General features: G+C 36.6%; 1 protein-coding gene across 2 annotated transcripts in view; it reads left to right on the forward strand.

Annotated features, from left to right (window-relative positions):
* ush (Zinc finger protein ush) overlaps positions 1-25191 on the forward strand; it is a 638560-nt gene extending 613369 nt beyond the window's left edge. For both annotated transcript variants that reach the window (XM_081741758.1, XM_081741762.1), the window contains one exon: positions 21147-25191. In XM_081741758.1, the coding sequence (XP_081597884.1) occupies positions 21147-24271 (3125 nt within the window). In that variant the 3' untranslated portion in view covers positions 24272-25191. The remainder of the gene's footprint in view (positions 1-21146) is intronic.
* Positions 25192-25526: the final 335 nt, after the last annotated feature.

Consider the following 25526-nt stretch of genomic DNA (forward strand, 5'->3'; position numbering starts at 1 on the left):
AAGACCAAGTTTTTTTGATTCTTCTATTAGAATCTTCACGTCTTGGTAAACTGACTGTAGAAAACCACCTAATCTACCGTCATCCAAGTAGAAGATATTTAGTTCAGACGATAAAGTACGAACTCTTGGGTGGATGACCAAACTAAAAAGCATTGGACCAGCTGGATCACCTTGTTGACAGACAACTTGCGATGGAATTGTTCGTTCACCAAAAAATAGGATTGAAGGTTGAGCATAACTTTGTCAAAAGAATGAATATAATTGAGGCAGTATTTCTTTCACTTGCTGTAGCATAATATCTCTTTCCACAGAATTGAAAAAAACTTTGAAATCGATCTTGAGAAAGACGTTATTAGAATTCTTATGTGCCTGTATGCAACTGCGGGTGGAAAATATAATAGCTTCGTTTCCTTTTTTCGTCGCAAATCCGAGTTGGTGAGGTTGCAAATAAGAGGCGCATTTGGCATACACAGAGGAAACTGCTGTCTTAGATGCTAAACGCCTAAATGTACATCGAACAGCTATGGGTCTAAGTCCTCCATCCTGCTTTCGAAGTGCACATAAATTTGCACCAAAAAATATTTACATATTTCAAGATTGACATTTCCGCTCAGTATGAGGTTTATTAACTTTGTGATCTGTTCCAGCAGATATTATGCCGTATCACCTGCTGATTTGGAAATAAGATCTTTTAAATGTTGAGTTGACAAACCATCAATCCCTGATGCAGAACCACTAGGGAAACTATAAATAGTTTTTGACACCATTCCATTATCCACCGTGATTTTAGAGTTAAGGACGTTTGGAGGATGGGGTAAATTATGATCCCTGGAAGGAACTGGATGTTTGTTTTTGAGATGGAGATATGTTTCCTCGTTTATTGGAGCCAAAAAATCATCGGAGCTTAACAATCTTAGGGCCCCTCTGGTATCAAAGCCAGCAATTTATTCTTTTCGCTAAGTTTGGAGTGCGTTTTCTCCCTAGACGAGATGAATAATCTGTTAATACGGTAAACTTAATTTATCTCCATGATTATTCTTGTATTAATTGTAATTAAATTATGTTTTTTCCACTTCCAAAATGTTATATATGAAGCTGAATGTGTGTTTGTTTGTTTGTTTATATAAATCCTGTTGGCGTGGATTACTTCTGGTTTGGCACCTTATCGATAACTGTAAGGAAGAGACCATAGACTTTTGGAATTTTTAAAATTAGTATCTGAAGGTGGGAGTGTTCAAAATTTATAGAATCTTAGAAGACCATGAAGCTATGTAACTCAAACGGCTCTCGTATGTTCTAAACTAGCGTTTCTTAACCTTTTTTTCCTTTGGAGTTAATCAAAGTACAAACTTTTGCGACACCCTTCCATGTGATTTTTTTTCCTAGATGGGAAAAAGGAAAAATACACACCATACATTTTTTAAAATTATGGAACGACTATAAGATACAAATCTCACAAGCAAATAACGCAAGACTCTTGAATAGAAACATATTAACATAAAAGGAACTTATGACTCTTAAGCAGGAATATGCAAAAGAAATATTAGCATCAGAAATATAAGAAGACATCAAACTTAACTAGTGAGATATTTGTCCCCGGCAATTTTTGCAAAGCGTATCTGCGTAGACGAACTCTTGACAGACACACTTTCATGTCCACTGCTTCTTTCCAAAGAAAAATGAACAGCGTTAAAAGCGAACTTTCCAGTCTTAAACTTGGAAAACAAGTGTAAAATCAAGTCGATTGGCGATAAATTTTTATTTTTTCTAAAGATAAGTTATTTGCGGAATATCGTAGAAGACATTAAAAATCTCGCGACACAGCGGTTGAGAACCACTGTTCTAGACTACATTTCAGTATGTTCAAAGAACGAGAACTTGTGCTAGTAGTGAGTAAATGTAAAACCAGGTGCACGGTTTGTAAGACAATCATCCTGTGATCTAAAGATTCGATTGCAGATTGCGATCAATGTGAGTTTGTGCTGGCTGGAGCGAGCATGACGTCTATTTTCTTTTAGACTTTTTCGTTTCTCCTCACTACGTTTCTCCAATTCTTTTCACGTGCATTTATCATCTTCGATTTTTATTTACATTTCTTGGTGTATGACAATAGTAAAGACGAAGAAATATCCTTTTGGTAGTCGTGCATTTGTGCATCTGTATATATATATAATGTCTGTTCCACTGTCATTTGCTCCGTTTCTACAATGCTTCTATTAGCTTTTCCGTTAAGTTAGTAGCTTGTTTGTTCGTTTAAGTCAAATCTTGGAACTTACATTTCATGTGCTTTCATATAAACTATGAGATTTCGTACAGATACATAAACCTGATAACAACACTACATTTTCAAAAGTATTTTTTTTTTTTTTTGGTTTTGCTTTAGCTTACTGTTTTACTGTGAAATTAAGTATTTTGAAATAATTATCAAACTTTTTCTGTGTATACAACTCATACAACTCAAATCCATACAGAAGTTTAGTTGTTTATAGCCGACTAGCTGTTCTGTTGAATTCATATTAACAATTTCTGCAGTTTTTTCGTAATAAATGCAAAGAGACTTACCTCCCATAGGTTACTGACACTTTCTGTTAGCTATTTTTCTCACCTCTCATGTACGAAAATACTTGCATTGAAAAGACAATTTTAATTGTCCATTCTATTCCATTTGCATTATTTAAAAAACTTTTATGCTTTATTGTATGTAATTCACGTGTTATAAGGTAGGTGCAGGTACATACGCCATGTTAAAGGTGTTGTATTTTTTATGGCCTTAATTTACCTGAAAGACAAAGAACAAGACATGTGCGTTGCGGAGTGCCTTTTCGGCGTGTAGAGAAAAATGTGACAACGATGCAATTCACTTCTGTTTTGTGTCCAAGGTAAAGGAAAAAATGTGTTACAAAGTGGCGTGTTTATCAACACGTGCAGGTAATTACGCCAAGTCTAGAATACTACTAGAAACTTGTTATAAATCTTGCAACTGCTTACATCGTCTGTATTATACGAACTCAAATATTACTACACAACATGACTGAAGCAAAAAATAGAATAACTATGGTGCAAGATGAAGATAAAAAGATAAAATGTAAGAACGATAATCTCCAAAGTTGAAATGAAGTTCCAAACTGGAAAGTTTTAGTCCATAAGAAGAAAAACAAACAGTGCCACTTTACTGTGACATCAAAAAAACTACAGCGATATTACATGAAACATGTGGGACAAATTAAAACATCTTTGTATTGTGCAGTAAGTCCTGCACAAGCCCTGGCGTATTTCGCTGTACCATGCTTGGTATTGATTTAGTAGCCATGGAATCATAAATACTGAAATTACACTTACAAAACAAAATGTTCCTAGACGGATAAGAAATAAGTAGGGATGACCACAAAGCTTCGGTTCCGGCGGATCCGGTTCCGCGAGGAACCTGTTCCAGACCTGGACCCGAAAAACCGGTTCCAGACCTGGATCCAAAAGCCCCCCAAAAACCCGTAGAGGAGGCATGAACTGTACCTTCAAAACACTGCAAAGAGGACACATGCACTTCAAGACACACATTCTGAAAACTGACACATACTCTTTAAATTAACACATATTCTTAAAACTGACATATACTCATAAAACTGACACATACTCTGAAAACTGACACATACTCTTAAAACTGTCATATATTCTTAAAACTGACACATACTCTTGAAACTGGCATATATTCTTAAAACTGACACATACTCTTAAAACTGACACATACTCTTTAAATTAGCACATATTCTTAAAACTGACACATACTCTTAAAACTGACATACTTCAAACACCGATACACATATGCTCCTTCTTGTAAAAGTTATTTGGGTAATGAATGATCTCAAGTATTAAAACAAAACTGTTTGTAAAGTAGTTACTTCAGGCTTTAATTATAAAGGTAACCAAGAAAGTTCTGTCGCTTGTTGTGCAGGTCTGTCTTCCATTGGCCTCACTCCGTGAGTTGAGTGCCAATGGAGATAAGGCGAAGGTCAGTTGTTTGTGTAGGTGTATTCAACATATGACTAGGTTGTGGCAGTTCAGTTACACTGTGAACTTGCGTAAGGACAGAGTGAACATGGGATTGATTGATTGATTGATTTTTGACTTTTACGTCCCGTTCAGCAGCGAGGCTATATGAGATGTGAACCTACTTTTAAACGTGGAATCCGAACCACATGAGCTCCCGCCGGGAATCGAACCCGAGAGTGAACATAAGCTCATAAGGGCGTGTATGCTGTACGAGTTGAAACTGGGGTCAAACGTCGGTGCAGCGGGGCGGAAGATATGCCAGGCCTTTGATTAGGGTGTTGTGACTATGCTGACAGTGCAACGGTGGTTTAACAAGTTTAAGGACAATACGAAACACTCGGCGGAAGACGAACACATGCACAAAATGAAATCTGCAGGCAGCAGTTAAGGCGAACAGTAGCCAGACATGGTACTGGGACTACAATTCAGTGTGAATGGAGAAACTATTCGGTAGCACCTCCATCAACTTGGGACGCGCTACAAGTTGGGTCCATGGGTCCCAAATAATTTGACTTCGGGCCAGAAGGCAACACGAGCAGACAACTGTGTTTCTTTGCTGTCTCGCCTGAGGAAGGAGCCATTTCTGGACAGGGTGTTGACACATGATGAGAAGGGGTTCCTGTGTGAAGCTCCACGGCGCCGTCATCATAAGTTAGCATCCCATGAACCGGTTCCGAAACAGGCAAAACCAGCACTGCATGAGAAGAAGGTCCTTCTGTGTGTTTGATGGACTGCTCGCGGCATCGTGCATCGGGAACTGCTACCAGCTGGTCAAAGCATCAATGTTACTGTGTACTGTCAGCAGTTGAGCCGGGTTTAAGAAAAACTCAAAACTCTGGAGCCAGCACATCTGAAGCGCAAAGGGGCCCTCCTGTTACACGCTGTCGCTTCATGGCCTACCAATTTCTACCGAGATTGAATCCGTTGCCTTCCAGAACGTTGGCGGAAGGTTGTCAATGCTGATGGGGACTATTTTTGATCTTCCAGATACGTCTTAGTTGACATATCGATGTTCGAAGGTGATTGGTGAAAAAGCGACAGAACTTTCTTCGTTATCTTTATAAAACAAATTAGTAACGAAGGAAGAATCATCAATATAGTTGTGAAAGAGGAACCGTGGAAATCTTTTGTAGTATCTTTTCTTAAGTGTAATACATCTTATAGAATGTGATGGGTAATGTACGTGAGCGTCTTTCTGTCTGAAATTACAAGGACAACACATTAATTTTTATTTAGCAACACCAATGTTGCATTAGCTTTCTTTAATGTTTTAAGAGAAATTCGTGTGGATTCTTGTTTTTAAGTTTTTATTTGAGCGTCGTCTTTTAAGCTCTCTCTCTCTTTCTCGGTCTTTGTTTGTCTTTTTCTTCCTATTTATAAATTTAGGAGAGTATTCTTTCTGACGACAGGTAAAAGGTACACCGAAATTTTCATTACTACCAAAATAATAAATAAATTATCTTGGATGTATTGAGTATTGTATGTTTGTGTGTATGTTTCATTTTGAGGCCAGGAAAAGCAGATAGTTCTTATCTCTCTCTCTCTCTCTCTCCCACACACACACACACACACATACACATGGCTGTAGAGTAATCTCGTATTTAAACGTCCTTTAAATGCACGATATTTAAAATTTAAAGTCAAAATGAAGTTCGAACCATGATTTTTTTTTATTACAACAGTTTCATGGCATGAAGTTGCAAGATTTTCACTTCATGTGCTATCTTCAAGGAAAACAAGCAGGATGCGAATTACCGGAAGGAATGAAGGAGAATTTCCCCGAATCATATTTTCATCTCCCCCCGAAGTAATGAAGGGGGGAGCATCCCCACCGGAAATGTTTGTTTCTCACCCCAAACCATGTTTAATGACAAAATATTAAGTATTGGTAAATTCCCTTTATTTTTGTCCTATATAGGGTGTCCCACATAAAACCGGTACGCCCCACTTATCGGTTAATCATTTCTAGTTAAATTGCTTGTGGGGTGCCAACACTGTCTCGAAAGTTGGCAACGCTGTATTTTATCGACAACTTGAGTACAAATGAAATGAAATGAAATCTTTGAGTTTTACGTCCCACACTTTTGACAGCTAGGTTAAAGTAGATGGTGATAATGAGAAATGAAAGAAATGGTGGAATGCAGAAAGTGGGAGGAAACGGGAGAACCCCGTGGAAACCCAAGCACCAGAAGTGAACACTCTACCACTGAGCCACCGCGGCCCCTAACTTGAGTGCAGTAGTGTTTGTCTGTCAGTTGTTTTGAGAACCTCGTGTTGTTGACTTGTTAAAATGTTACCTGAATCTCGTGCGGGAGGTGTACCGGTTTTATGTGAAACACCCTGTATAATTTTAATCTGCTAGCTCTATGAGTATACCGAAACTTTACTTTTAGATTCTAATTTTCTACTCAGAGCTACCTAATATACATATTGTTTTATTATTTTAATTTTATTTTATTATTATAATTGTTCGTAGTAAGAAGAAAAAAGTCTGACTTTTGATAAACCTATGTACTGTAAACAAAAAAATAAATCAATAAAAAAAAGAAAAAGTTAAAAATAACTAAGGCTTATTAAAAAAGACCAGTTCAAAATATTCTTGTACATTCAGCATAAGAAACATCAACTTCTGTCTGTCGCTTGCAAAATAGTGGTTTAAAAGCTTTAATATTGCTTCACAAGGCGTACGAGTAGAGTGCCAGGACAATGAAAAAATGCAAGTTTTTGAATGATTTTTTAAAATTAGCCTCCTAAGTGTATGCAATGAGGCTTGGGAGAAAGAGAGAACCTTGACAAATCCCACTTAGCAGGAGCTGAGATGAAACCAGGAATTCAGGAACCAATCTCGCCAAAGGTAAGCACTCTGCCACTGAGCCATCACGGCCTAGAATGATGTGTGTTTTTGTAGAAATTGTAACAATATAGCGAGCGTAACAGGAGTACTAAAAGAGAATGGTTTCAAAGAACTTGTGCTAAGATTATTTCCAACAACTTTACTAAAGTTAACAGAAATGTATAACTGACAGGAGAAACAGTATTTATATTTCAATATAGTATTCTATAATATCTCGTTTGTTATTACATAAATAGATTTGTGGGGCCTTTCTTGGAGCTATCTCGTGTGTATCCCTTTGTATAATATAGTAAAGGGGACACGGTAGCACAGTGGTAGAGCGCTTACCTCCGGTACGTGAGGTCCATGGTTTGATCCCCAGCCAAGTAAGTTTAGGGTGAACATCATGTCTGTGGGTTTTTTGAGGTAGGTCTGGTTTCCTTGCACATTATTGTTCCACCAATTATTCTATCACCATTTACTTGCCTTTATCATCCTTTTACGTTGGTCTAAAGAGCGTAATCATGGGACGTTAAACTAAAATATTTCATTTCGTGTCCATTTTCCCTTTGTTTAGTAAGGAATCTTTACTCTCGTCGCTAATAGCAGTATCTACGTACGGACAAATAAAGAAAAAAGAAATGCTTTTGGTCCCTATTTCCTACCCACTCTCTACGTTTAGAGGAAGAATTATTTCCTTTGGTAATACTACATACACAAATAAACACACACAAATCCATTACCACCTACACGCATTAGGTGTTTGTAAAGGGGATGCGCCAAAGTTAAGAAAAAAAAATCCACTTTGGTGTTTCGTAGTTTGATTCCCGCGTCTCTTTCCTACAATCCTGTAGGAGTTAATGGGGGTGCTTGGGGGAGCAGTAAGACACTAAAAGCTGCTGACAAGTGAGTAATAAATATGTGTAAGTTCCTACAGAGAAGCAACAACAGTATATGTTAACCTTTTAAGAAATTTATTTTTGTAACGCGAAACCCGTGTCCTACTACGTAAACAAGCACCGTCGCGTTATTATTTGTATATATGCGTAGTTAGTAGCTATTACGGTATTTATGAAACAAACGAAATAAAATGAAATGAACTTTTTGACTCTTATCTCTCACAGTTATGAGAAACTTCAGTAATGAAAGTGACTATAATAGATAAACATATTTAAAAAAAACTTATATGGCGTGCGTTAAAACGTAGATTACGTGCGTAAATCCTGTAGTATTTGGACTTAACGTTCGACTGTATGTAACATCCTGGCAGTGAACATATAACTGAAAACATATGTTTTATAATACTTTCCACATAAGTGTTCCATCTATACGTACTTTCCGTATGAAAGAAAGAACTGTATCGGTAAGAATCTCACGTACAGATAGACGTGTATAACACACAGCTGACGTATATAACATACGTGTACGTGTGTAATATATGGAAGACTGTTAGATATCAGACTTCCTGCAGCGGCATGATATAACATCTAAGCGGTAGAAAGACAGTACCTATGTAGCATCCGGATAATGGACTTTTTCAGTGTAGTCTTGGAATGAGAATGTGTTAGGAAACGAGAGAATCACAAGATAACTCGCGGACACAGTGTTGTCCACCACAAAATCGCATGACTTTTCATCGAACCAGGGACCCCTCTCACTAGAAGGTGCACTCTACCGCTAGGCATGGTACACCTACCTCTTATTTTAGTAACATCGTATTTATCTCACGGTGTTGGAAACACACTTTTTTAAATTGTATTTCAGGGATTCATTTTTACGGTAGTTCAGATATAAATATGTATTTTTTTTAAAAAAAAAATGAAATAACGTTTACTTTCATGTTTTTTTCCTGCATACTTCGTTTGTTTAACTGCAACCCAAATTTTCCTCTTTTATGACTTGAGATATAAATTAAGTTATATGGAAAATTCGCAACAAATTAGCAATGCATATCTCTCCTAAGGATTATACTTAACTGTTATCGTATTGCAGTGTTGCTTAATGCCAGGATAAGCGTTATCGTCATTTTCTGGACTCTATAGAGAGAGTCGTACGTTAATCATGCTTTACCGATAGCCTCGCTCCAATTTTTTTCCCCTTGCCAAACGTTGCCAATTATCTGTCCCAGTCACGTGATAAGGATTCATTGATGAGGTGAGCATAATTAAAGCACAGTTAAAAAAAAAAAAACCACGAAGGGATGAAAGGGAAAAAAGGGTGATAAATTTATCTTTTGATAAATACAGTGTAATTCCAATAATCATGTGTAAACTTGTGTGAATGCTGGGGATTATGATAGGGAGGGATAATGATTTGAGGTTTTAAGTGTGGCCATTTTGTTAAGCGCCGAGGGACAGAGAATAGCGATGGAGGCATTTTGTTCCGATCTCATGTGTTAGTATTTGATAGCAATTAGTATTCCCTTTGTGAAAGATTATATTGCACCTATATAGGTAATCTTGTTCAGGTGCATTATCACTCTTTTTTTGTTAAAAAAAGAAAAAAAACTCGTTTTACTGAATTCGAAGGCGGATATTGCATAATGCTCTTACGTAGCTACGTAGATGAGTATTGCATTAGTGCTTTTGTGAAGTAGCATATATGAAACATCAATAACGAACACACTCCTGTAATGCTTATTGATTATCCTTGTAACTATACTACCAGCTGTGCTAGTGAATTATGGTGGGTTGCATATTATACAGAAATAATGTAATTAGAATTTGTGGAGTGCAGAGATTGGTGTGTAAAATGAGAATAGAAGATGAATTGTTGCTTGTGTATGGATGGAATCTTCTTTCGTTAGAAAACTTCCATACGTATTAAATCAAGTTTTTTTTCTAGCACATTTACTTCGTTTCTACATATAGTACTTCTACGTAAAAGATTTAGAACTTTTTTAGGTGGGTGACATGGTCGAAAATCAATAGGGTGGTGATCGCTAGACATGTCTACCTTGGGTTCGAGTCCTCCCTATTGTATGTTATGTATTGCCCTTTCATCATCATCAACATCATCCATTCATTTCTCATAATCTTCTTTAGTCTAAAGAGCAGAGACGTGGGACATAAAACGAGAGTAAAGTAAAAATCAATACATTCCCATAAATAGTATTTTTGGATCAAAAGATCCAATATATTTCAGGCAAAAATTATCTTGTAGGCCTTATATCTCAAGAACTACATATAGTGTAGCCAAAGCAAAACTAATAATTTACTCAGTATGATGTGCTTATCCCGTGAAAAATATGAAAACTCGATTTAGGGACTGTTCAAAAATTTTGTGGCCCCTGATCCAAAAAAATCAATATATTTCATTGAATAAAACATTTTCTTGTACGCCTTATATGTGGAGAACTACATACAGTGTAGCCGAACTAAAACTAACAATTTACTCAGTATGATGTGCTTATTCCGCAAAAAAAAAAAAAAATGAAAACTCGGTTTAGGGACCATTCAAAATTTTGTGGCCTCTGATCAAAAAAAAAAAAAAAAAAATCAATATATTTCATTGAATCAAACATTTCTTGTACGCCTTGTATCTGGAGAACTACATATAGTATAGCCAAATCAAAACTAACAATTTACTCAGTATAATGTTTTTATTCCGTAAAAAATATGAAAACTCGATTTAGGTACCGTTCAAAAATTTTGTGGCCTCTGATCCAAAAAGTATTTCTTGGCCAAGATCGCAATCTTATGATATACTTTTTTGATCATTCGTAAAATTCTTGGCCAAAATCGCAATCTTTTGATCCATTTTTTTAGATCATTCCTAAAATTCTTGTTTGTGTTTATATTTAATTTCACAACATCTGTGTACGTATTTTTTAAAAAAAAATAAAAATAAACTCTGACCAACACATTCATACTAAAAGTCTGTGTTACAGTTTCGATATTGATTTTTTTTAAAAACAAGAAAGAATAACATATCACCTGAGAGGTAGCATCTGAGGGAGGAAGCTTCTGTAAGGAAGACAAGACCGTTCCACTTGAAATATTCAAAAAAAAAAAAAAAAAATTGCTATTGATAAGCAATCAAAGATTACTAGTGTTTTATGTAAAAGTGAAAAGTTAGATGCTTTAGAGGTATTTTTCTTCAATTATTGTATTATAATTTCTGAGTTGTGCTTTAGAAATGTTACTTCATTTTTAGATTCTGATGAATGAGACAAGTTAATGATGAAAACTCAAAATATTTCAGTTTAACGTCCCACGTTTATAGCCTTTAGGCTAAGGGAGACGATGATTAAGGCAAGTGAATGACAGATGGAATAATTAGTAGAATGAGAATGTGGAAGGAAACTGAGTATCCCGAGAAAACCCACGGAAACGATGTTATCTACCACAAATTTTCTTGGCCGGAGATCGAACCAGGGTCCACACACACTAGAAGTAAGCGCTGTACCACTGAGCCACCGTGCCCCCGGTTAATGATGAAGTTGGTTTCTGAGAAGCAAGTATATGTTTTGGATAATGACAAAATGAAATGTAAGATTCTTAACTATTTGGTACATTTAAAAGCAAAGGAAAATAACGTTTTCCTAAAACCATTGTATAGTAAGAGTTGGATATTCAACAATATTTTTTTTTTTTTTTTTAGCGTTTACCGAAAACAAGTCAAAATATGAAACATACAACAATCGATAAATTTCATTGAGCTAAACAAATTGATACAGCTAAGTGTAAATCCTCATGCGTAAATTTCGAGAAAATAAAAAAATGTGCACCCTTAAAGATATATTCTGTACGACAATCACGCCACCTGTTAAGATGGAACTATTCTTGAAAAATACACTAATCAACAATTTCATTGTGATAGTATATAGCCTGATTTTAATGAGATAAAGCTTAAAATATCATTAACATTTAAACTTTAATTTCTGTTTCACTAAAATAATGTCCAATGTTGATACATATATCATCTGATAAATGATATCAAGCTAAATAAAATAATATGTTTGATGTTAAATTTCCATAAATAGTTTTCGAGGAAATTAAGAAAACTAATTTTTATGGTCATTCGATGCCAGTATTCATTGAAAGTCTTTATTCTGTTAAAAATATTTTCAATTTATTTATGAACTGTGCGAGTACATGTGATAAAAACACTGTTGACTGATAGATTGTATCTATTGTTGTTTGTGTTCCCCTAACGGTGACATTCACAGTCCAGCAGTTACGCATGGGTAATTTTAAGTGTACAATAAAATGATGACAGACGACTGTTGGACGAACTTTTAAAAGGTGCGTTAATATACAGAATATTGTATTGAAGATGATGAGAGAGAGAAGCTAAATTGAGTTGAGTAAAAGCTACAACGAGGCCCAAGTTCGTGTTTTATGAAGCATCTCAATATACACACATCTCCTGTGAAATTGATTTATTCAAGGCTTTTATTAAATACTGAAGACGAAACTAGTTTGTTTCCATGAAATTGTTCAAGACGATCTCTACCTCTGTGAAGAAATTGTGAAACAAATCCACTTCAAATTTCATATGAATTCACAATATTATAGGAAAATCTAATAAATTTTCATTCTTCTTTAAGTATAAGCATGGAAGTAATGAGTAGGTGTTGTAGTTCCGCATATATCCCATGCAGTGTATGTAATAAGGACACACATATCAATATGCATATACATAAATTCAACATAAATACTGATACGTTAGAACACTTCATATTAGGAATAATAAATAAAATTTACAAGAGAAACTCTAGATTACAACAAGACTAAAGACAATAACTAGTAAATAATATATGTGTAATATTATTAACGTAGGGTTATATAGTGGTTCTCAAACTTGCTTGCTGTGAGATTTCCTTTGGCAAGCATATTAGAATTCTGATTTGAGAGGTCGGATACGTGATCTCAGTGTGAACAGATTCGCTTTGGATTCAACGTTAACTGAGGCTCCAAGTTACATTTAGCCCGGGAGCTGATGAAAGACGTTAAAACTCTAATCAATCAAGCAATCAATCAATCAAACTTTCCTACTACAAGAAGCCAATTTTCATTGAAATCAGTGGCGTACGCAAAGGAGGGGTCCCGGGTTTTAACCCCATTCAACAAAATATTATACAAAATTAATAGTTACCTTAAGAGACGTATACAAAAATTCACGTGTCCTAAAATAGGAGTTTGGATGCTTGAAACCCCAGGATGAAATTCTGTGTACGCCACTGATTGGAAATGACTGGTTTATCAGTTCCTATATGTGAGAAGTAATCTTTCAAAATTTCTCGTTGTTTCCTCCGAACACTGTGACCGGCTTTTGTGAACCCCAATTTTCTTCGACATCAGGAACAAAGCGCTAATTCAATGGGCCTGAGCGTATACGAGGCTCGTATTCTTCTTTATTTTTATTGGATGATTGCAGTTTAGCGCCCCATTTCAGCACCGAGCCTATGTGAGACGTTGACCTACAATTGAAGAGGAAATCCAAACTACAACGTTTCAATGCTGTTACATCGGAAATCCAACTTGGAACCCCGTGTACCAAATGCGCAAGCCACTATAATGGTTTAAGAGTCGTGAAGCTTGACTTAGATCTACCAATTTCAGCACCCAATAGAATACGAGGGTATGTCCCAGTCATCTTCCCCTGTCGTCTCTCGCGCTATACGTAGAATATCTCTTGAGCGTGCAGTGTTGCCATTTAATTCCGTTTTACTTATGTTACCATTTAATTCGAATAATTGTTAGTGTTCGTGTTATAGTTGTTTAAGTGTTTTTTTTTCGTTCGTCACTTGTTCGCCATGTATTCTAAGTTTGGCAACATTGTTGGCGCACTTCTGTTGTTTTACGTTTTCTCAGGTGTGCGTTCGGAAGGAAGCTTCACGAATCGTACCGAATTCTTACGATGCGTCACACGTGAGGCAAAGCAGTTCTATGATTGGCGTAGAGCCTAGGCGTCACGAGTTGTTACGGTCACTATAGATAATTGGAAATGGCATATCCTTTTTGAGTGTTATTTTGAAGAGCTTAGTGGGTGAATATAGCATAACACTGATTTCTGGTGTTATTTGGTTTGATACCACGTGAAGGATGAAATAATGTTTGTGGGTTGAGTTGATTTTGAGTTGAACGTCCCGTTTAGCAGCGAGGCTATATGAGACGTGGACCTACTGACTAACGTGGAATCCGAACCACATGAGCTCCCGCCGGGAATCGAAGGCGGGATTCCCACGCCAAAGGCGCGAACCGCTTAGCCATGAAGGAGCTCAATAGTCCTCTTGGGAAACAGTTCCTTTTCCAACCATTTTTTCATTTCATCAATTTATCATCATTCGTTTGCTTTCATCATCCGTCAGTTGTACCCTCTGTTGAGCATACACCTCGAAACTAACTTCCCTTAATTACGCGAATAACTACAAGTTAATCAAACGGCTGCGGTGGCTTAGTGCTACAGCGTTCACCTCTGGTGTACGGTGTCCTTGTTTCGAACCTTGCTCGTGCCAACTGAGCTTTGTGGTGGACAAACACCATATGCATGGGGCTTTTCCTTTTTTCTCCACTTTCATCGTTCCACCATTTCATTCATTTCTCATCATCACCGTCTCCTTTAACCTATCCAGCATAATCGTGGGACGTAAAACTTAAAGATTTCGTTTTAGTATTACAATTTAATCGATATTGTATTTAGAGTTTTCGTTAATTTAACATTTGTAAACTGAAGAAACAGCGATGAACTATCCGTTTCTGTGCTTTGAAACAGAATGACACATAGGAGTACTTCGTAACACGAAGAAAACAATATTTCTTCCGTCAGAAAACACGGAAGTTAATTGAATTGTTGATGTTATAGCTGGTACTGCCCTTTTCTTTGATTCGCTGTTTGTTTACTAATGTATGTGTGTTTGTGTGCTAAAAGGAAATACAAGCAAATGTCGAATCATCTCCGTTTGCGATAAAAGTGCGTCTATTTAAAAAAAAAGGAAGGTTTATACTGCTGCGTACGAGAAACTAAAATCAAGTTGTCGAATTGAAGACTTGGAAAAGAACAACTAAAAGAACAAAAAAAAAAAAAAAAAAAAAAAAAGTCTAGAGAGGCAATCTATCTATCTTTTGCGGGTTTGGTTATTTTCCTTCCTTCCTTTCCTTCCCTCTTTTATCTTTCTTTTTCTTTTCGAACGTGTTTTTCTTCTATCTTTTCTTCTTCTTCATCTTGGTTTGAGCAGATGAGGGAGAGAAGTCCTGATGTAAGGTATAGGGTTTCCTTTCATCCAATCGCGTAATGGACTCGGAAATGACGTCAGCTTTCAACATTGCAGAAGGTTCAGATTAAAATGTTCCCCTTTTCTGGACTTTCTGTGTGTTTGATTTCTTTATATTTTTTTTCTTTCTCTCTGTGTATGTGGTGTATCAAATGAACTCTGACCTCACCTGCTCCTAGTTAAAGGGGGGAAAAAAGTAACATTTAGCGACGCAATTACTTAAAAAAAAAAGCTACAAATGAATGTTGTTCACCTTTCAGGGTTGGCTTCTTTGAATCATTGAAGCACCTCCTAGCAGACAGAATTCTGAACGAACAACAAATTGGTACGACTATATTTAAAATAAAAGGTCTGGGCCACCACACTAGATTTTCTTACTACAATGTTTTAAATTATGTTGTACTACAATGACACTGCTCTACAATGATTTTGCTGTTTGGAAACTATTAAGGTTTTCTTAATGTTTTTGACCTGAGAAATCCAAAAATGTAGTTAGTTTTGCTCTATCACGTACAGTTTTCTTAAAATAGAGGGGAGGAGGAGAGGAAAATAACCGTATAAATGTATATTTCGGAAGAAGTACTGATTATAATTACAAATATAAAAATATACTTTCGATGTCATAGCCTTCTGTTTACCTTTGAATTTGTAATAAAAGACGTGCAGTTACTTATTCTGCTAACATTGAAAAGTATGTACTGTATCTGGTAGCACTGAATGATATCACAACGCATTACACGTTGGGAATGCAATAACAGCGCTACGTAAGCTGTGATTGCGAAAACTATAATGCAGAGGAATCGAGGCTCTTCATTGATTCCAACAAGAGAAGTTTGAACGGTCTGCTTCTTCAAACAGCAACCAACAACTCTCTGTATACCCATTATTCATTCTGTACATATAAAGATTTACGAAAATATGGAAATGTTTTTTTTTTTTTTTTTTAAATAAAATAGGAGGATCATCAGTGGTTAATTTGCTGCGATCTGAAGGTGATATGTATGCTTCTTGGACAGCAGTAAGGACACACCAAATATCCATGCCACATTTTGCGAATGTAACAGCAGAGAACGCAATAAACACTGAACTCAAATTGATTGTCAGCAAAAGCAGCAATATAGGAAGTAAAAATTTGAAAAACATCTGCCTCGCCAGGGGCGGATCCAGGACGGACTTCTGGGGGGGGGGGCGGTCGGCGGTAATACTGCTACTTTTAAGAGCTCCAAACTTGTTATGGATGGGTTTATTTATATATAAAATAAGAAAGTTTCCTCTTGTGGGGGGGCGATCGCCCCGATCGCCCCCCTCTGGATCCGCCCCTGTGCCTCGCAGACCCTTCACAAGTCATATTACCACCTTGCATATTAAACTGCGCCTAATGAAACAATTTGTCAAAGGTCTGAATAAAGATGCGCAGTGCTTCCAGTGTCTAGTGACAAAATTCACACAACTTTCAAGTGCTAAGTTAAAAGAAGGAATATTCATTGGTCCTCAGATCAGAAAGTCTCAGCAGTCAGACTTTGAACATTGTATGACAAGTGTTGAAAAGGAAGCATGAAGTGCATTCGAGGACGTGTGTCATAATTTTCTCGGGAACAACAGAGACGAAAATTACAAGTACATTGTATCTAATATGCTCCAGAAGTTTAAAAGCTTAGGTACAAAATGAGTCTTAAGATTTATTTTCTGTATTCACATTTAGACAGCTTTCCTTCTAATTTCGGTGATTAAAGTGAAGAACATTATGAAAGATTTCACCAGGACATCAAAGCAATTGGATTCCATCATCAGGGACGTTGGAGAACAACAATGTTGGCGGATTAGTGTTGGAACGTTGGTACGTGAAGATTCACGAACTACTCACAAAAGGAAGTCTAGTTTTAGGAGCTTCCAAGTGAAAAAACAGACAAAAATTAGGTAAATTGTTTATCAATGACCTTCAGCGACGTAAATACGCTAGTTGTCGCCTGGGGGCAAGAACGCGCCTTAACGCCCCCTGACCAACTAAACCAAAACGTTCCTCCAAATATTTACCCAATTTGGGCGCTTCAATCCGGCGCCCGGGGCACAAGCCCCGTTTACCCCCCTAGTTATGCCACTGATGACCTTAATTATTTAGAATATCGATGTTCAGATTAGTTCTGACGCAAAATAATGTTCCTTTGGTAGAAATATATAATCATAATGTTACTCTATATTAGCATCGTTGGTGTATAAATAGCATAATTTATGTAATTATGTTTTCCGATTTGTGAAAAAACCTGACGTGATGGGGGAAAACTAATTTCATTTTCGCAATTAGCAACCTCAAATTATATAAAATCAGGTGTCAAATCAAAAACAGCTGTCAAAAAGTTTCATTTTGTAGGGCAGTGTTATTATTCAAACGCTCACTAGTGAAATAGAACAAAATTATAAATAAGGGTTTTTCGGACAAGAACAAAATTATAAATAAGAGTTTTTCGGACAAAATAATCTGAAAACAGCCCCGAAAGTAAGCTACTCCTTGTGGATATTTTTATGTATGATTTACGCAATATGATAGGGTTATTAATGAAATATCTTAACTGTATATAAAACTACATGATCTGACTGACATAAAATAAAGGGGTACTTCTAGTTGACGTGGAGAGTTGAAATTTGGCATGATTGTAGCTTTTTGGAACTAACTCACAAAAAATTGCCAATAATGAATATTTTTAACTTTTAACATGTGTAAAGGGGGATAAAAAATTCTCATGTTATTTAAACCGATCTTTTTTAAAACCTATAAGCTCATATTTTAAGTACTTAGAATTGGGATAAAAACTTGAAATTTGATATTCTTGTACGTTTTCATAAGCGTTACCTAAATAAATGACCAAAAATAGAAACTTCGAACTTCAGAGTGGTTTTATAGTGTACTGAAAAATCTTTCACATGTTATTTATTTGGGACATCTCCTTCACCTCAAAATGTTTAGACACTTCCGCCTTTTTCTTAAATAACATTATTATTTAATTTTAATAACTGTATGTTAAAACTATTTTATTACAAACTAAATACAACTATTATTTTAAAAAGTAGTCCACAGAATTCCAAGACAACATGATAAGTAATCAAATTGCGTACGTAATCAGTTGAGGTCGTTCCTCTAGTCGCTGCCATAACTTAGATTTTAAGGAAATGTTATTCTGGCAATACTGTAATTTCTATGGATAGCAACACTAAAAATTCTTCAGATACATATTTTCTGTTGTAGAATAACATTATCTATGATTGTGGTAAGTTGCATTTCATTATATCCTTTCACTTATGAAAAACAAGCAAAATAAAAGTGATAAATTTTGTATTATTTTTATTATGTCAGGCTCTTAAGTAGTGGATATCTTTGTCAGAGTTTGTAGCTTCAAACAGATCACTGCACACCTTGTCAAATTGCAATCGTATTTCAGTAAATGAAAAGAACAATTGGGGTTTTGAATGCATCGTAGAAATAATATAACAAGTTGTTACTTAAGACTAAATTATAATAATGTGAAGAAGTTCGAAAGTAGCATTTATAAATAACAAATTTTGATGTACGCCTCTGTGGTTTATTTGTCCTGTTTTATTCTGTGATAAAAAAAAAAAAAATGCCGCCACTGAAATATTGGAAAAGAAAGTAATGATACCTTCTAGAATAATAACCTAGAGAAACAAAAGCTGTAAGTAGCCAAGCATGTGCACATATATAGCTATGGTTTGTTATGACAAAATGAATGGACAAAGTTTCTCCTGGTCATTTGACTAATAAAAGAAGAGAGAGAAAAATGACCATAAAGTGTTATGCTGTAGCTTTAATAAAAGAGACCCTTCCGTCTGTTATGTGGCTGTATATTGATTCTCATATGAGAGACGTCAGGCAAGCGACAGTAAACTTTGTGTGCAACTTCTCTTACCTTCATACGTAGCTTCCCTTTTTGCTTCCATCTCATCCTACTGTGGGAGAACTTAACGTTCCACAGGAATTTGGAGCACGCTTCTCTTGGAATTTACGGAATACAAGACGCCTTTCGTATAGATCGTGTCATCAAAGCCATAAACAACATTAACGGCAAAGGATAGCCTTGCCCGAGGTCATAGCCTACTTCCAAAATATATGGCTCTCTGCTAACAGATCCACGAAATGTCTTCCTAGGTGAACAGCGAAAAGTTTCGTATATCCCCAATGTACCGTATATAATAGTTATGAAAAGGTAGACTACAAAAGTTTATTAGATAATGACTTTAATAATTAGTATAAAAATAACTTGTAATCTTCTCCGGATTATAAAAAGAAGAAAATAACTTGAAGCTTTAGAATCGATATGCAGGATCTTTCTTTTCTTTTAATTTTCAAGCATGGCGTTTATGTATGGCGTTGAAATTCTACCTAACTCTTGTTTTAAGCTTAAAGCCAGTGATGGAATAGTTCACGAACTTCGTGACCATAACCTAGAAGACCCAGAGGCAGTCAGACCCATGATTCACCAGATCCTGAGTCACCGGATTAGAGAAGTGAGACACAGATCCGTGTGACCTGAACAAAAGTCGATACCTAATTGACTCGGTAACCCATGACCCATTCCATCACTGTTTTATACGTATACTGTGTGGTGTGTACAATGGTTGTGAATCTATTACTTCCTTCGACCCATGACCCACCAGACTCGGAGACCCTCTGTCACCAGATCAGAGAAGAGAGACCAGACCCGTATGACCCGAACAAAAGTCGTGACTCAAGTGACCTGATGACCCATGATCCATTCTATCACTGCTTTAAACGTATATTGTGTATATAATGGTTGATTGTGAATCTTTTGTTACTTCTTTCGACCCTTGACCCACCAGACCTGGAGACCCTGAGTCATCGGATTAGAGAAGCGAGATCCAGACCCACGTAACCCGGGCAAAAGTCGTGACTCGATCAGTGACCCACTCCATCACTGCTTTATACGTATGTTGTGTGTACAGTTTTCGATTGTGAAACTATTGTTATCACATACTTCCTTCCTATCTCTCACGATCTTGAAAGATAGGCATTCTTACTTGCGAATGACCAATGGAGTAAAAAATCTTGTAATAAAGGGAAATATAAAACCTGAAGTCGAGGTTGTAACGGAATTTCATAAACCCTAATTAATAATAGAAATAGAACAATAATGTGTTACTCTGACACATCAATCCAGCAGATTGGAAGCACAAAAAATCTAAAGAGCTACCACTGATACCAATGGTAAAATTATCCATGTTGGTTCCATGTAAATTTAACGGAACTGTTTTAAAACATATCCATTCATCAAGTCACGATAAATTTGACCTCACAAGTTGGAATGTTTATATTTACTCATATTCGTAACGTTAAGGCTTGTTTCCTAGTTATTCTATGAAAGAATAGGTTAAAAACATTTCCATTGGATTCAGCGCCCTCAAATTAGCAAAAAAGCGCTATTAGAAATTCATCATGGTGTGGTCAATTTTACTACTGCGTTAGCTGTTATTATTATTTATTTATTTATTTATTTATTGTGTAGCACTTGAAAGTCGCTCGGCATTTCCGTTCTCTACTTTTCTTCAAATATTACAAAAATATTTCTTTAAAGATTAATATTGCAAGGACATTGTATATTTATATATATTATATATCATATGTTCTCAGGTAAATTCGTATAATCTACATTAAAATTAGCATAGCTGTAGACTTTGATCTTTGTACGCATGTGAAATATCTTACTTCACAAGTTTCTTCAGGTACCCATTTTAGCAGAGACTGGCAGAATCACTGAATCACTTTGCATCGAGAAGAAAATCTCTCCCCCCACCAGGTATTAAACTTGAGCTGTCCAATTGATAGATAGATATCTCACGACTGTGCGACTCCGACCCTTGAGACGGTATATGCCATACAAAAAATATCAGATTTACATATAGTTAATACTTACCAAGCTGTGATTATTTAGTATTACTATGAAATTATAATTATTTTCGAATGCTATTTTTCATGTATAACGTACATATTTTACAATATATATTTATTTATCTTTTCAGGTCGTGACAGTGATGGTGAGGGAAGTGGTGATGGAAAGGTTAGCGCATCATCCAGTGACACAACTACTGCACCATCGGCCCGAGAAGAAGCTGATTCAGCACAAGGAGACGATGGCGAAACTCCGTCTAAATCTGCGAAGACAGGGAGACAGTATACTTGTCCTCATTGCTCCTATAGTGCGGACAAGAAAGTCAGTCTTAATCGTCATATGAGAATGCATAGTGCCACGCCAACGTCTCCGCATTCCACAAATGGTGTTATAGAAGACGGTCGTACAGAGGGACTAGTCGGTTTATCTCCTCCTCCTTTAGATAGGTACTGTCAAGACTGTGACATTCGTTTCTCATCGGTAAAGACGTTTCGTGCTCATAAACAACACTACTGTAGTACTCGTCATGTAGTTAAAGGTTTGAAACTACCAGGTTCCACAACTCCTTCTCCTGCAGACGGAGAACAGCAACGTAGGGTTGGTTCTACTCCCAGTGCAACGCCAACGTCACCAGCTGAATCTCTTCTAGGTGCAGCGGCAAGTCAACAACCTCTTCTCGCTTTACCTACTAATCCAGTCCTTATTGTTCCGTACTCCGTTTTCCAAGGAGCCAGCGTCCTTCCAGGTGGTGTACTTCCAACTCAGAATGCTTGTATCGTTCTTCCTAACGGAACTCTTCAACCTGTGCCACCATTATCAGGCCCTCCTGGTTTGTCACACATATCACGAACAAAGGAAGATGCTGCAAGCAGTCGAACTCATCAAACACAACAGCTTACAAATAGTCCAGAATCACCTCAACATTCCGAGCATCAAACCCAACTGAAAGATTGCAAACGATCAATTCAAGGAGATGCACCACTTGATCTTAGTCTCAGAAGATCTTCGCCTCATGAATCTCCAGGTGATGAAGAAAAAGAAAACAAGGAATCAAATTCCGTAGTAGGATCACCGAAGTCACCTAGTGCAAGATCCATCTCATCTACAGCTGCTCCTGTATCTCCAGGAGCTGCTTTATCTCCGGCTTCTTCCCGGTCGGATTCAAAACAAGGACCCCGTGGATCTGAAATTGAAAGTCTGAGTCCAAGTCCGAAACCTATCACTAGCAGTGGAAGCGAAAGTCGAAGTAAATCTGCATCTCCTTTGTCAGCCCGCTCACCGAGACTTGCGACGCCTAATAGCAGCACTTCACCAGCCAAATCTCTTCAGGGTGCATCTAATTCTTCCTACACAACAGCAACTACCAAAGCAAATCATGTAATTACGACGTCTTCACCAGATGCACTAAATATGGCAGATATTCTTCTAGCTGCGGCTGCAGTCTCAACAGCAGCCACCAGTCAAGCAGTACCAACGATAGTGACTCCTAAATTGATTTCAGAACCTCGTATTGCGAGCAAACCTACTTCACAAGGAGTAATTAAAGGTCCTACTAAACAGCATTTACCACTACCTCCTCTGACACGTCCAGAACTTCTGGCTCCAATTCTTCCTCTTCTCCCAGGAATACCTCCAGAACTTGCACTGAGAATGGTCTCACCGGAAACATTGATAACGCCACCATCAGCTGCAGTTTTACCCCCTTTACAACCTCAAGTTCTTGTTAAGCAAGGTGTTTCCAAGTGTAAGGAGTGCAATATAGTATTCTGCAAACACGAAAATTACATAGCCCATAAGAAACATTATTGTTCGGCTAGATTCCAAGAATCGTCTGGTAAATCTGAAGGGAAAGAACCCAATGTTGAGGAAGTTTCAAACCAAGGATCAACAACTTCAGGCTCTCCTGCTCCAGTTTCTTCGGTTACAACCCCTTCTACTACGAATGCAACTTCAACAACAATCACCTCTCAGTCCGTATCCCCTGAGGCTTCACCGATTCCTACTTCCCCAAAAGAACGGACCAGAGAGAGCCCCACCTTAATACCTCCTCCATTATATAATGCTAAACCACTTTATCAATTTATATGCATGGCATGTGGTATTAAATTTACATCTTTTGACAATCTTCAAGCACACCAAATGTATTATTGTCCAAAGAGAGATTATATGAAACCAGTGGAGGGATCAGGTGTTGGTGAAAAGGGATTCCGACGTTGTCCCAAGTGCAAAGTTGTGATGTCCGATGAGCAATTCGCAAATCATCATTGTTCGTCCACAGGATCGACTGTAGGTAATGGTTCTGCGGGTTGGAAATGCCCCTGTTGCGATGTATATAGTCCAACTGCTAGTGCTGCTCAGAAACATATGGAAACCCATGCTGGAATCAAAGCATTTAGATGTACTATTTGTCGGTATAAAGGTAATACCCTAAGAGGTATGAGAACACATATTAGAATGCATTTTGAAAAGCGATCAGGTGATTTACAGGAGGAAAATTATATATCTTGTATTTTAGGTGATGACAGTGATCTTCAGCCAAATAATCAGAACAATCCATCAGCAGTGGAGTCAACATTTGTTCAGCGTTCAGGTCAAACACCGGAGCTTCCTGCAGAACTACCTACAGAAAGTGACGGAATAGTTAAAAATGAGTCATCAGACGCAGTGTCACCAAGTTCTGCTTCAGGTTCTCGCTTAGAAAAACTTCATTTCTGTGACGTATGTAATTATAGTTCAACTTACAAAGGAAATGTTGTTCGTCACGTGAAATTGGTTCATAAGGGTATAGCTGATGATGCGAGCTCATCAGCTTCGTCATCGTCTGACTGTAAAAGGGGTGAGGGTTCGGAGTGTGCTAGTGCTGTGGAAGATGGAAATAGTGGGGGTGGTAGCAGTAATAACTGCCCTGATGGGAGACCCGAGTCTGTTCACGAGGATATTAGTGCGGGTGGTGGGAGTGTGATATCTGAAGAGGTAACTGTGAAAAAGGAAGAATTAGGATCAGAAGCAGAGCAAGAGAGTGCAACAACTGCCGCTTCTAGTAATAGCAACAAAGATTCGAATCAAGCCATATCAGCAGAAGATCTTCTTCAGGATCCAAGTCTTCAAGCTCAGCTAAAGAAGGCTGGACCAAAGTACTGCAAATCTTGTGATATCTCGTTTAACTATCTTTCAACATTCATAGCTCATAAGAAATTTTACTGTTCCAGTCATAATAATGAGGCCAGCAATAGAACAGAAGCATCAGTTCAGTAGAGAAATACATTTTGTTAACTTCCGATTTCCTTTAATCACGAGACGTATTTTTGGGCACTTTCCCTTTATTCTCTTGCACTAGGCACACAGTACCTGACTTTGTTTATGTTTGCTTAATTTCTTTCAAATAATATTTTAAATACTTGTATTAGTAATAAACTTTGCATTTCTTATAAAGTTACTTCAAAGCACGATTTCATTATTTTGTTTCAAATTAACGTCGTGACTGTGATATATTGATTTTTATCTACTTGCTGTCATATATTTTCATAAATATTTATTCATTTTGTATTTATTTAAAAAATGAAAGAAATGAAATTTGTATTCTTTTTATTAATTGAAAATGTAACCCCAAAAATTTCAACTTTCTGATTTTGAATTTATTCCTTACTTGTCTGTCCGTCATATTCTTAATTTAAATAAGAAATAACTCTTTGGAGTGTGATGATAATAATGATGATAATAATAGCTAAAATAATGTTCTATAAGGGGGAAAAGATATCGTAATGTAAAATTATTAATTAGAAATCCACTATATTAATTATTCCAATATTGTTCTTTGTGATGATAAAATCGATTTTGTATTTACGAGAATTCAATTTATAGAAGCCCGTTCAAAACGAAGTGTGTTGGGAAATATTACGTAGCTGTTTTTGTCTAATATACTGGTTTCTTAACAAATTTCGAATTACCTGATAAAGAATCAGTAGATTATTTATATCTAATAAAAAGAGGTTTGTTATACACACGAGAACTGGTATCTGGAGCAAGCGTTTGGCAAGTGGTGTATTTGCTATATTAACATGTAATTTCAACAACTGAAGTCTATTTCCATATAATATCAAACATGAATTGTTTTCGGGAAGGTTTAACTAGTGTGTCATTTGATCTTCTACATAACTTCAAATATCCTCTATTTTTTTTTTTTAAAAAAAAACAATGAGTGCTAGTTATCTTTCAATAACTTTTTTTATTGTAATTCCTAATACTTTCTTTGAGTGTTTCTCATATAAAAAGGCGTGACAATTTTATAAGTGTCCATATATTATTGTTCATTATAACTTTTGAAATTTTTGACATTATTAATAAAACAAAACTGAGGAAACCACTAAACATATATTGGTAACACGTGTAAAAGTTTTGGCATATTAGTAACACTTATGTAACAGTTTCGACAACGTAACATCGGCTAGATAACGTGTCTAATGAAGAGAATGTTACATTGCCGAAACCGTTACACAAGTGTTACTAATAT

Source organism: Thermobia domestica, chromosome 2 (genome assembly GCF_964235325.1).
Source record: "Thermobia domestica chromosome 2, izTheDome1.hap1.1, whole genome shotgun sequence".
In the NCBI taxonomy this organism is placed as follows: domain Eukaryota; kingdom Metazoa; phylum Arthropoda; class Insecta; order Zygentoma; family Lepismatidae; genus Thermobia; species Thermobia domestica.